General features: G+C 51.7%; 6 protein-coding genes across 6 annotated transcripts; 4 read left to right on the forward strand and 2 right to left on the reverse strand.

Annotated features, from left to right (window-relative positions):
- Positions 1–371: 371 nt before the first annotated feature.
- M436DRAFT_81389 (uncharacterized protein) lies at positions 372–1,658 on the reverse strand (the record flags this gene model as incomplete). The annotated part of the gene is made up of 2 exons (XM_013572845.1): positions 372–433; positions 491–1,658. The coding sequence occupies 2 exons, from the start codon at positions 1,656–1,658 to the stop codon at positions 372–374; spliced, it is 1,230 nt and encodes a 409-aa protein (XP_013428299.1).
- Positions 1,659–2,536: 878 nt separating this feature from the next.
- Positions 2,537–5,605, reverse strand: M436DRAFT_34457 (alpha/beta-hydrolase; the record flags this gene model as incomplete). Its single annotated transcript, XM_013572406.2, has 1 exon — positions 2,537–5,605. A coding segment is annotated over one exon (3,069 nt), but the record flags the coding sequence as incomplete, so codon positions are not given.
- Positions 5,606–6,375: 770 nt separating this feature from the next.
- Positions 6,376–7,584, forward strand: M436DRAFT_81391 (uncharacterized protein; the record flags this gene model as incomplete). Its single annotated transcript, XM_013572846.1, has 2 exons — positions 6,376–7,473; positions 7,531–7,584. The coding sequence occupies 2 exons, from the start codon at positions 6,376–6,378 to the stop codon at positions 7,582–7,584; spliced, it is 1,152 nt and encodes a 383-aa protein (XP_013428300.1).
- Positions 7,585–7,794: 210 nt separating this feature from the next.
- M436DRAFT_81392 (uncharacterized protein) lies at positions 7,795–8,753 on the forward strand (the record flags this gene model as incomplete). Its single annotated transcript, XM_013572847.1, has 3 exons — positions 7,795–8,000; positions 8,195–8,475; positions 8,539–8,753. The coding sequence occupies 3 exons, from the start codon at positions 7,795–7,797 to the stop codon at positions 8,751–8,753; spliced, it is 702 nt and encodes a 233-aa protein (XP_013428301.1).
- A 947-nt stretch (positions 8,754–9,700) lies between these two features.
- On the forward strand, positions 9,701–10,600 carry M436DRAFT_81393 (uncharacterized protein; the record flags this gene model as incomplete). Its single annotated transcript, XM_013572848.1, has 1 exon — positions 9,701–10,600. One exon carries the CDS (start codon positions 9,701–9,703, stop codon positions 10,598–10,600), a length of 900 nt encoding a protein of 299 aa, XP_013428302.1.
- A 963-nt stretch (positions 10,601–11,563) lies between these two features.
- Positions 11,564–13,003, forward strand: M436DRAFT_81394 (uncharacterized protein; the record flags this gene model as incomplete). Its single annotated transcript, XM_013572849.1, has 1 exon — positions 11,564–13,003. One exon carries the CDS (start codon positions 11,564–11,566, stop codon positions 13,001–13,003), a length of 1,440 nt encoding a protein of 479 aa, XP_013428303.1.
- Positions 13,004–13,234: the final 231 nt, after the last annotated feature.

Here is a 13,234-nt window from a genome sequence, read left to right on the forward strand (position 1 = left end):
ATCTTTACAACCAAGAAAAATTCCCCTTGACATGCATCTTCATTTGTGGGCTAGAGCAAAAGCATCTCTGTCTCTTCGAATCCCAGGCGTTTGCCACGTCTTCATGGCTGATGGGGTATAGAAAAACAGAAAAGGGACAGAAAGTAAAGAAACCAGAACACCTTGGAATGCATCAATGCGGCAGCGTAGGCAGCGGCAGCGGCATCTCCCACTGCTCTGACATCTTCGTTGAACCCCGAATCGTGGAATGGCGGTGAAATGGTAGTATTAGTCCACTCTCGCCGATGGATGCGTCGGCTCGCTGCTCTTTCTTCGTAACTCTTCTTTCGTGCTGTTGTTGTTCGCAACTTCGTGTAGTGATCGAATCTTCATCATCTGTGACGCGACGAGCGTCTTGTGTTTCTGGTCCGTCTGTCATCAGAGCTAGCACTGCCTGGTTTCATCTTATTAGCATCATCCCGATCGATCTCTTCGGACGGGTAGAACTCACTCTCGCTAGTATAGTAGTCGCTGTAGGTAGCATCCGTATAAGCACTGCTGTACTCGCTCTTCTCATCCCTTCTACGATCATTCTTCCTCTTCATGCCCAATATGCCCGCCAGAGCAGCCAGTCCAGCACCGATGCCCAGCATCTCTGTGAACTTGCTGCGTTCCTTTTCTCTGCGGGGCGCTTCGGAGCCATACCATCTTCTGTCGTCAGGGCGGGTGCCTGCGTATGCTGCGCCTCCGGCACCGCTGTAGGATCTGTGGCGATGGGATTCGATGACCTCGGTGCGCTCGGTACGTCTCTTTTTGCGGCCGCCAAAGAGAGCGACCCAAATCGTTCTTGCGCAGCAGAAGAGGCAGAGAAGGGAGAGAAGGACCAGGCCAGCAATGACACCAATCACAATGCCAGCAATGGCACCGGCGGAAAGACCATGCGAGTTGCTGGATTCGGCACCGGTGAGGGTAATGTTTGCACCGGTGGCGACGGGAGCGAGGAAAGGGACAGTGGTGGTGGGAGACGAGGTTGCTGTAACGATTACCAAGGTGCTACTTGTGGGCAGGATGGCGGGAGAAATACCAGTTGAGCTTCCTGAGCTGAGTTTGGAAGTGCTTGCTCCGGCGGCAGCTGCACATTGTCCAGAAACTTGGCAGTACTGATTACTTGCACAGCAAATGTTACCACAAGACGACTCGCCGGAGTTCCAATTGCAGACGATTGAAGCAGTTGGTGATGCAGCGGCAGTGGAAGGAGCGACCCAGACGGAAGTGGCTACACCGCCGCCACCCACGACAGCGGTGGTCGAAGCATCGCCGCACCACGAACTTCCAGTACTGTATTTGGTGATGATGTCCGTCTCTGTCTGCGTCTCGACCCAAGAGCTAGTCCAGTATTTCCAGTAACCAGTTGTCTGACTCTGAGCAGCGGCGGCCGTCGTTGATGCGCATTGTGCTTGGTTGCTCGAATCCGTGTAACAAGACTCTCCTCCAGTACAGCACAATTGACCAGACCAACCGCAAGGGGTTTCGCAATTGCCTCTACCGAACAGCGAGTTGAATGTCAAGCCTCCAATACCGAGTTCCTTTGGAATGAGTGGATTTGCCAATGTCGGACTGAGTGTGAGAGCGACGACAGCCAGTCGAAGCAGCGGTTGTGTGTAAGAAGATGAGAGCATGGCTGACTCGAGGGCCGCGGAATGCCTCGCTGTGTGTGGGGTTGGTGTAGAATGCGCGCCTGACTGTGGTATAGCCGTTGTCAACCCCGCAGTCTTGCTTGTCGATAAAAGAAAAGCGAAAGTCTTTTTCTTGTGCTGTACGGTGGATCAACGGTCAACAGCTTAGATTTGAACGGTGCGACGGTGAGCGGCCAACGACTGTACAAAGTGAGATGGAAGAAGGGCAGAGAAGATGATGCGGGAAGGTGCAGGGGGGTGGTGTACTTGGTTTATCGTGTGCGTCTGCAGCCTAGTCGACCAGCCTCCCAATATGCCCAACCACCTCGATTATCGCTTCACTTGGTAGATCTGCGCCACGATCACGTCGATTCAACACGACACAAGAAGGGATAACTTGATAATTAGCAAATGCAAAATTGCCTTGGGAACAATGCCGTCCACGAAAACAGGTAATGCCGGCGACGTCTCGTGGATATATCGCGACTGCGCGACCATCCTACCTTGGCGCTGTGTTTACTTCTGCCATAGCAACATAGATTGCTCCCGACGCACTCAGCCGCAACTTCCTGCTGCTCACCGTCTTCTCGCTCACACAGGACACACGTTGCCGGGTTGATGCGAAGAACAAACACGCACATTACAATGCTGTCTCACCATCATCGTCATCTATCTCTTGAACAAGAATATGATCATCGTCTCTAAGTCAGAACTGCAAGTGTGGGTATGGATAATCAAACATACGAAAGAGGGTATCTAAACTGTTCAATCAAACAAAAAGACTATAAGGAGAAAATGAGATGGCATGATTTTTGTCATGGTGTTTGTGTCCAAATCCGTCACTCACGCACCAGGCCGGCATCATACATCTGTTTCGCTCGTCACAGCACCAACCATCGTGTCGGGCTCCATTCGCTGGATATGTCTGACAAGACATCAGACATGACACCGGGATGAGCCATGAGTCCATGGCCTTCACCAGGCAACTCGCGAATCTCGCAACCACCGTCGTTCGTCTCCGCGTCTTTGTCTTGCAGACTCCAATGCAGCGTGTTGTGTTTGTTCATCTGCTCCCCAATCCATCGAATGTTCTCCACGGGCACACGTTTGTCTTCGCTGCCGTGGGTTATTACTACATTCTTGTGTACATCCACATATCGGAACCCAATATTCCTGTGTCGTTCTAAACAAACAATGAGATCGGTTGCGGGGTTTGCGTCACGCGTAGCTAATGTCCATGTTCTTTCCGTCAAGAGAGCGGAGTATGCTGCTTGATGTTCTTTTGCTGCATGTTCGGCGGCACTGAGTGCTTCGGCTGCAAACATAAGTCCAGGATCCATCGGTGATGCCGTGGCAGAGAGTTTGAGTGACACTTCCGAGGGCTTGCGGACTGTCTTATCGCCCTTCTCGTCCTCGCAAAGTTCAGGCAAAGGAAACATGGTGTCCCTGGGTCGCTCGGGTATGACTTGGTCCATGAGTATCATGCTTTCCCGTCGCGAAGGGTCCGGTCGCCTCTTCGAGTTCCTCCTGCGAGGGGTTCCGCGTGGGCTTTCCGATCCACTCCTTGCCGGTCCATCACCTTTATTACCATTGGCTGGTTTTAGAGATGCTGGGGAGAATAAATTCCCATTTGCAGCCTTCAGGAATGGCACAGGTAGAACTCGAAGGAATCGTTGACCTCTTGTCAAAGCGGCTATCGGTACATCTTCAGGTGATCTGTCTTTCTGAGTGATGTGTTCGAACTGTGATGGCGGAATCCAAGGTGCGAGAAGCTGTACTTTTCCACGTACGCTTTGTGGTAAGATCAAGGCGGTCGCTAAAGCATAGATTGCTCCAGCAGAATGCGCGAGCAAGCTAAATTCAGAAATACCGAGATGATGAGTTATAGTAACCACATCATCCGGCCAGGCCAGAGGCCCAATGTGGTCTCTATCTCGGTGAGGCTGACTTGCGCCAACACCTGGTCTTTCAGGCGTGATAAGCCGGAGACCTAATGAAGACGCTAGATCATCGTAGAAAACGCTCACAAAGCGCGTGAGACCCATGCCGACACAGACGATGACCGCATGTCCATTGGGATCGCCGACCTCTGAGAATGAAATGACACGGCCAGTCTGAGGATGTGCTATCTTTTGATTCAAGCGCGGGTTGTTCAAAAAGGCGTTGACTGCCATAGAAACATCACTGTTTCGTTCGTGCAGTATGTCGTCCTCGAGCAGACGATTCTCACGAGCATCGCTCATGGACTTTCGTCTGAATCTGGCATCATAGGACATCCGTCGACTCGACCTTGGACGCGATTGGATGGTGGAATTGGAATGAGAGGTACTGGGTGGTGACATGTCGAGGCCTTCGATGTCAAGACCGTTCAGCAGGTGGGAGTGAGTTGACTTCCTGGCGACAGCGCGTCTGCCAATTGAAGAAGAGTCATATGTTTGCTCCTCTGCAACATTGGCAACTTGAGTATGCAAGGGACGATAGCGGTCGGTTGAATTTGAAAAGGCATTCCCGATGGTAGGAGAGTCAGGAGGAAAAGAAGACAGGTTTGCGAAGACGTTGGGAGAGTCACGGGCGACGCTAGGTTGACTGCGAAGGTTACTGTCAAAAGGGGAAGCCGTTATAGTGTCTTTGGATTGAACCACGGAAGCGTTGTGTGATAGTTCATCGAGCCCGAGCATTCGGTGAGCCTTGCGTAAATCAGGGACTCTGGCGGCGCCTCTATTGGCGGCTCGCACAGGCGGGATCGAAGGCTCCGAGGCGGGAGAGGTTGCCAAGTCGTGCACGCGCCTTTGGCTGTTCTGTGTCTGCAGAGCCTCATCAGATTCAATGCGGAGACGCTCTTGTTTCTGTTGACGCAGTTGTTTGATGCGCATCACAGTCTCGTCTTGTTCGTCAAGGCCCTCGAACATGTCTTTGAGAGTATCTCTTGACTTGCGGCGAGTTCCTCGTTCTTCCTTTACTTCCCTCAGAGCAGCCAATGCGCGTTTGCCTTTGCTGAGTTTCTTGCCTTTGGATTTGGTTGGGCTAGAAAGCCTGTTCAAGGACGAGGATCGTGGCGGAATCACCGTGGTCATCGGGCTGCTCGATGAGGTTGGAAGGGTGCTTCTCGAGTGACTGGCGGGCAGACTCTCGGCTGAAGCCTTGAACGAAGCACCTCTGCTGCTCGATGGCCGAGCACTGAGGTGTGGTTGCCGGCTCATGGCTATGGTTGGACTAGGTGTAGCCATGTCTTCAAGCACATCCTCCAAGTATAGTCTCCCCTTTGAGCTCTTTCTGCCCGAATCCTTGGCTTCCGCGCTCAGATTCGAACTCAACAGAGCTTGGTCTGCCAAGTGCTGAGGATCCTTGTGAGGTCTCAGCGTCTCTCGCGAGGTTTGACGAAGTGAGAGTCTGCGGCCGAGTCTTTCGGTTGGCGAAGTTGCGTCCAATGACAATTTGGTGGGTGAGGACAGCGACTGCTTCCTGGAGCGACTCTCGTTGCTTAGCCTGCTGTTGCTGCGACTGAGTTTGTCGAGACCGTTCAGAGACAGAGATGTCTTGGAGGCAGAGCGCAGTATGTCTCGCAAGCCGTTCAGGCCGGGCGAAGAGGGAGCAGTGTGTGCGGTCTTTCCACTCGGACGTCTTGAGGTACGGACGACGGGGAAGTCTGCGCCGTCGCTATCGTAGTCGTCTTGTTGGATTGGCTGGCGGTAGGCGCCGTAGTCCATGCCAAAGCTTTGGCTGTGTTTCAAGGGTGGGCGCAGGTCAGGGCTGGTGTAGAAAGTGCCATGGTTGTCGTAATGGTCAGAAGTCGAGACGTAGGCGTAAGAAGCGTGGGTGATTGAAGAGTTGTTCTGGTCGAGGGATGCGATCAAGGAGGAGATGACCTGAGGCTCGTTCGGCGCACGCTTGGTGGTGGTGCCGGCAGTTGAGGGCCTTTTGTCGCGGCGAGGATCGAAGGGACGATGAAGGGCGTGGGCGTGGGCGTGGGCGTGGGCCATTGTGGACAGTCAGGCTGCGGACGACGCGCTACCTCGCTCGTACCTGTGACATGGGACTGCACGAGATATTAAGTCTGGCGTTTCGGATGCGCCCAGTGGTTCTCAGGTCGCACACGCAGCTCTTGAATTCATGTCGTCCCTGTTGTCGAGACGATGCCCTTGTGCGACGGGGACGAGGACAACAGAGGAGGCTTCAGACATGGCACACAGATGAGAAGTACGGACAGCTCGGATCGCTTTCACTGTTGGACCATGGCTGAGCTGCAAATTAACATTCGGCTTTCAGGGGCGGGAAGCACTGGAGGAATCCACTTTAGCAGGCGCACCCCACCACCACAAGATCAATCACTTTAATTGTCCTGCAGCTACTTTATCTGCCATTCCTTGCTGATCTTCTGCGGCCTTGATTTGATGCTTCCAGCACTCTATGACGTCTAGACGAGTATATCCACACCGGCCTGCGACGTTTTACATGGTATCCTCGTTTTGATCTCGTTGAGAAGAAACACTTTTCCCTGTCTCAGCTTCACGTGGCGCCTGCGATTGACTTTCGCTAGACCAATCTCCAGCCGCAACTCTCGCTAACCACCAGTCCACGCGACTCCAGGCGATCCCCCCACCTTCGCCAACGCGACGAACGCGTCCTGGACTTCCCTCATCTGTCTACCAGACTGCCTGCATACCCGCGTCGCATAATCACGGCATCAGCTTGAGCTTACGAGCTCAAATCCCTTGCAGCTATGGCTCTCCAGGCATTGCGCGATGAGCTGGTCTACTACTATGGCTACACTCAAGGCCGAGCCTTCTCTGTCGGTGACCTCTTCTCGAGAACATCCGCCAAGCTCCTTTCACAAGTTTCATCTTTGATGACCATACCGCTGCCACTGCTATCCTTCCTTGCTGTCCCTTTCTTTGGCTCTTCTTCGACTACCGTCAGCCTTGCTTTCTTCCTCCTGACTTGGGTCACTCTGGTGTCGACCCACGACCCGTTGTATTTGGAGCTCATTGGTACTCTTATCATCAAGATAATCTTCTTCGTGCTTCCCAGCTTGGCTGTCCTAGGCTTCGACTCCTTGATCCCCAGTCTCTCAGCTAGCATCAAATCTCGTGGTGCTGCACAGCTTCCAACCCAGCTCAGCTCTCGCAAACTGAGAAATGTCATTTTTGTGTCTGTCTTCAATGTCGCCTTCTCAGTTCTGGTCCAGGGCCTATGCGATTTTGTTCTGACCGAAGTGCTCAACATTCGTTCCGCTATTCGCGTGAGCAAGATTCCGCCTGCACCTTGGCCGACCATGGTCAAGGAAGTGCTGTATGGTCTCGTCTGTCGTGGGTTTTTGCATTATTTTATACATCGCAATGTCTTGCATGCTTCACCAAGAGACTCGGTCCTGTCTCGCTGGCATGCCGACTGGGCTCACAGCTTGAAGCATCCTTTCTCTCTCGCCTCTGCATACGATCATCCGGTCTGCCATCTCCTTACTGATTGGGCACCTTTATACCTGACGACACTCTTCTTCCGCTTCCATGTGCTGTCATGGTACATTCTGACCGCCATCGTCAGCCTCGAACAATTCTTTATCTATTCTGGATACTCGGTACTGCCTTCGCAGATACTGCTAGCTGGCATGGCCAAGAGAACAGACTCTCATTATGCCACTGGAGGTAAAGGCAATTATGGCAGATGGGGTGTCCTTGATTGGATCTTCGGAACTAGCTGTCCCGGTGATGCCGATGTTGTTGACGATTTCCAAGAAGAAGTGGGCAGAAGAGATATCAAACAACATGCATCAAACATGATAGGACGCGCAGGAGAAACCCTCAGGAAGGATTATGACAGTGTAAGTCGACTTTGTGGATTGAATAGAGCCTATGAAATGACGCTGATGACTTTTCAGGGACGTAGAAGCTCTTCTCAAGGTCGAAGAAGAAGTAAGAGACAGGCAGCATAAGTATCTCATGAGATGCCCATTTCCGAAACCACGACTTGTCTGAGGCGAGACACGTTGGTTTCGAATATGCTTGGCGAGACAGTCGCAGACTTCATTCGAGACGACGAACATCTTGTCAACGACCAAGCTATATCAACTTGAGTTTGTTAGTCCTATACACAAGCATCTTGGTTTTTCGATTGTCACACTGTACCTCGAGAATTCACAAGCATGCAATCGCCGCAACAACATAGCTCCAGTATCGTGAACACTGCGCACGAGTTCCTCATTCGCGGCATCAGGTTCTTTGCAGCTCTCTGTGGTCGCAAACCAGCAAAGAATAGATTGACCTACGAGTGGGAAAAACGACTTGCATACGCTGGAGAGGAGCACGAGGCTGAAGACGGCGAAGCTGCTAGAGATGAACACGACATGCAGTTTGAGAGAAGTTGCGGGGTCGCGAGGTATAGAGATTGAAGGAACCTTCTCTCCTATTCTGCATAGCAATCAAGTTCTTTGATATCCTTCTTTGCACCTCCAAGGAATATGCTGGGAGGTTCGTGGATTCGCTTGCTGAGTGAAAGCTCCCGTTCTCACAACACCTCACAACACACTGACGCCAACACACAAGCACTTTACAAAAAGTTCTCCATCTACACATCTTCTTCCCCACACTCAACCACGACTCATCAGCCGACATCATGGCGGACTCGAACGAACGGAACGAAGAAAGCGATCACGACAATCGCCCCATTGCCCCCGACACAGTCGCTCGTCTTCGCGCTGCCATCGCCAGCAATCCTCGTCAATCGACTTCTGTTCTGGTCACTGCTCTTCTGACCATCTGTCCTGCGCTACTCACCGGACCGCTTCTCTCCCTGCTGGGTTTCGGCGGCCTGGGTCCCGCTGCTGGTAAGCATCTGCCATAATCGCCATGCTTCTGTCTCTGCATCACTAACACTAAGTTGTGATAAGGTGGCCTCGCTGCTGGCTTCCAGAGCATCTTCAGTACCCCCTGGCTCTTTCGTGTCCTTCAAAGCGCTGCTATGGGTGGATGGGGTTCTGCTCTGGTTCAGAGCATCGTTTGTGCTTTCTCAGCTGGTGGCTTGGTTCTTGAGTTGATTGAGAAGATCTTGGGTCGTGAAGGAGAGAGAGCTGATGAGGACGATGATGGAGGCGATGAAGAGTAGGCTCTGGCGGCTTCACTCTTGATCGTCTTCACGATGAGATACGTAAGCAATGTGTCATTCTGTGTACTCCCTATGGTGGTAGGAGACAAGTCTTGAGCTGGCGAGTGCACACTGTCCCTACACAGCAAGGCAACCTTTACTGAGAAACCGAATATCATCGACTTGTATTAGATGCATCTTCAGCTCGCATACAACTATCTGGTGAGACAATCAACCCATCAGGGCAGTGCATAAAGCTACGGTCTCCTTCACTGCGTATGGGTATATGTTTCTGCAATTTGGCTTATCTTCATCGAACAGGTGGGATGGTGCAGCGGTGATAGTAGTGTCCCTTCCGCTCACGCAGCCCTTTCCATCGGTTCGATCCCTGGCAAGGCCGATCTTTGATGCCACGAGGGGTCCCAGTGATTCTCGCACGACAAGAACAAGGAAGAAAACCTCGTGAGTTTTCTTTTGACCAAGCTAGCAACACGGCGGCTAGGGGTTTGTGTTTTGTCAATTGTTTTGATGAGTTGCTGTAGGGCGCGCCGGAGGGAATCACTGGAAAAGCAAGCACGGCCAGCTTGGGTTCTGTTTACGGTCTGGGTCTACGAGTGGTCGCCTTCCTTCCTTCCTCTAGCACTCGAACTTCTCCTTTTCCCTTCATCACTCTCGTCGACTTGCCTCAACTATTTCGCTCGTCAGGACCAATCACTATACCGACTCCGATATCTACGATCACGCCTTCGCCTGTCTCTTTCTTGGGTCGTCAACGGCTCTCCACTGCTATCAGCGTCTGCTCACTGTCACCAACCTATCCCTACTATTGTCAGGACTGGTTCATTGTCATCAGGCAACGATATAGCCATTATCCCCCTCATTTCGCATCTTCCAGGTCCCCCTTAACCACGAGTACGTTCATTGCGCGTGCAAAACTCCATCCAGCACTTCCCTGACAACATGCAGGCATGTCTCAGTTGAACGACGACCATATCAAACGATGGATCTTGGAGCACTACAGGCAGTTATGCGCAGATCATGGGACAGCCCCAACCACAGCTCAGATCGAAGAGATCAAATCCGAAGCGGGCACCCACAAGGATCCCCGAGTCATGAAACTTTTTGAGTATGCCCTCCTGTACTTCTTGCCTAGATTCGCTGTTGTCTTTGAAGAAGACACTTTGTTGTTGGGATGGATTCGCCGGCCAGATGGAACCAAGCAGGAGATCTGGTACAAGCTCCACGACACCAATGCGGACTACAACTTGAGCCGAGTTTACCTCCAGCGAGGTGCACCTCAAGGTTTAGTACACAAGATCAAAGCGACGGACCACATTTGTGACGAATGGCACCCATCTCTTACTGCTATCTGTGCGCCTGTCATTCGCGCAAATGAGCATTTGCGGTATGCTTACTTCACCGCAATAGTTCGATTGATGAGGGCCAGCCGAACACCAGCATCGATCGATAGCTCCACAAAAGACAGACCAAGACTTTTCATCACCTTGAGAAGAGCCATGCCAGACGAGGCACCTGGCCAAAACATCACCACAGCCCCTGCGCCCAGACTCACTCTGAAACAAAGACACAAGATGGTGGATCCAGAAATTTGTGAAGATATGGACTCAAACCAGGATGAGGCGCTCAGCGGCTCAGAGAGTCCACCGACTAACAGATCACGAGCAATGAGACTTCGAAGCAGAACAGTCGATGGGGTCAACAGAACGACTCGATTCGAGGACAACTATGGTCTCGACACGAGCCCCAAGAGAGTCGAGCGATCTGTAGTCATCGACCTGACTGAGTCTGATCTCGAAGAATCTATCAAGTCCGAACCCGAAGCCACAACGGCGCCCCTCAACGACTAGCAGGACAACACGCCGGCTGAACAAGAGCTTAGAGCAACTTTGCAGAGCAAAAGGTCGACGAAATTCAAGACATGCTGGTTAAGCGATCAGGACAGCTCCCTCAATGGATCGAGAAGATAATCAAGCAGGAGATGGAGAGAAAGATGTCTCGCGATCTAGCAATGGTCAGAAACTTCTTCTGATGTCCTGAGACACAGACCTCATGAGTATATACTTTCTGGAGATGAATGGCTTGTGGATGAATTGCTGGAGGATGCGAGTCGAATTTGCTTGGTATTGTTTGAAGAGAGGTTGCTCGAAGTGGTATTCTCGAAGATAAGGCCACAACACGGGGACGGTAGTATAGGACCAACTGCATGGTCGAGGCGACGGAACAGACATTAATTGGAGTATTTGTTCATATTTTTGGCCCATAGACATGGCCGCACGATATTTGTAGTCGTTGTATGAGATTATACAAGTATGGAGTATCGGACGCGATCAATAGCAGAGACTTTACACAAGTTATGCATCCAGTCTGTAGACTCACTCCCATGTGACTTCAACGGCACGAAAGACTGGCAATGACGATCCAATAGCTACACCGACACGCTGGGGAAAAAGTGCAACACTGTCTGCGGAGGTGGTATCGCTGGTACAGTCCAACACTGAAACTGCTACATAGTCGGCCAACGTCTATCGAGACTTTGATGCTCGCCCCGCAGGATGTTCTTGGCTTATTTCCTCGCTTGCAGAATGACTCACAATGCTATACAACTAGATCTCGTTAGCGCCCCTGTGGTGAGGGAGTGGAGATTGTCGTTGCGCTGGATTCCATATGAGAGTTCTCACCCGAAATTTTTCCGCGAGGCAGCTGTGCTCACTCGCTGCACTCCTCTAATTGTTTCTCACATGATGAGTCGCATATTCAAAACATGAAGCTGCAGTTTCCCGTCGTGAAAGCAACGGCCAATCACTTGTGAAATGGCTTCTTCAGCACCTCAGGAGATACTAGCCCTCATCGTGGACCACCTAGCACAACTGAACGAGAAACTATCACCTTATGCGCTGGTCAACAAGTCTTGGCAGGCCGCTTTCGAGAGACGGATCTACTCATCAGTCGTCGTGCGTAGTTCACCCGGTGTGACCGATATCAGAGTCAAAGGATGGCCCAAGTTCTGGGAACCACACAATCAACAAGGACTTTCACTGGAGATTTTCATCAACATCACCAACGGACCACAGGATTGGCAGCAAGCGCGGCGTACATATGTGCGTAAGATTTTCTATGGAGTTGCAGTCCCGTACTGGCTGGACGAAGTCCCTGAAACAGACGGCGACTACGCTCATGATAAATTCTGTCGGCGTAAGAATAACCAAGCATTCTCGAAAAGCGTTTGTCGATTATTCGAGCATCTCTCGACTTGGACCGACCAGAAAATCTCTCTGCGGATAGCCTTGCAGGCGGAAGATGCTTCTACCGACGAACAAAGTGGTGAGCAAGAGTCAACATCGACGACCGGCACCGGAGAAGAGATTACTCGGTATCGTGCAGAGTTTGTGTCCGGATATCCTTTACCGCGCGCGTCTTGCATCACATCGTTGGAGATCACTGAGCTCTTGACTGGTGAAACTGTGTGGTCCGAGCTCTGGGCATCAGACGAGGACGTTTGGGAAAACAAGATCTCCCTGCCTGCTTGCTTGAGGATCGCATCAGCGTGCGGCGCTCTGAAGGAGATTTATTTCGACGGCGGGGACGGTGAACCTTTGGCGGGGCCCAACATGCGTCTCGCTAGGCGTACCGCAGCTGCCAAAGAAATGTCTCGGCTTCCACGAACCGTCAAAGACGTGTATTTGTTCTGGAACTCGCCCTCAAAGGTTGGAATTGCCGATGTCAGGCGACCGAATGAAAGCGCTTCGCAAGACCTTTTCTGCGCGACGCTTCACAAGTTTTCCATGCAGCTACAACACTTGCGTACATCTGAGATGGAGATTTTCCCCGAGCTCTTCTGCCCTGTTGGACTGGAACTACCAATTGAAGCACACTGGCCATACCTTGAGACACTTCATCTTGATAGAGTCTGTGCGTACGGGCCTTTCAGCGACGTGGCACGACACGCCGATGGAACTCCCAAAGAGGATCCGCTTGCAGAGCGATACGTCAACGATCTCTACACAAGTCTTGGCCACGCTGTGCAAAAGATGCCTCGTCTGAAGAGTATGAAGCTCAGCTTTGGTTCCCTTGCACACGGGCTCGATCTGTGGTTCAAGAACGAGCAGTGGAACCTGACGCTCTGCGTGTTCAGCAAAAGTCAGCCATCTCCTGAATTCACCAAAGCTTGGAAAGTGCCCGGAGGAAGCTTACAGCCTTATACGTTTCTCAACACCCAAAAAGCGACATATTCATCTTGGCCGCCTTCCTGATTTGTCAGAACATGGATGACAGCGCGCATGTGTCTGTGCGAAGATCAAGCTGACACTTTGAAGACTGAGAGCTTGTCTCTGTTCTTTTCTCGGCGCTCGTCAGCAACCGGGCAGAGGTGAAGAATTGAATACATCTCCAAGGTAAGCTTGCGCGTGAACTCGTACCCAGTTTATAATCCGAAGACAGACGTACCCTTTCAGTACGGCTGCACCTTTAGAGATTTGACAATG

Source organism: Aureobasidium namibiae (assembly GCF_000721765.1).
Source record: "Aureobasidium namibiae CBS 147.97 unplaced genomic scaffold scaffold_7, whole genome shotgun sequence".
Lineage (NCBI taxonomy): Eukaryota > Fungi > Ascomycota > Dothideomycetes > Dothideales > Saccotheciaceae > Aureobasidium > Aureobasidium namibiae.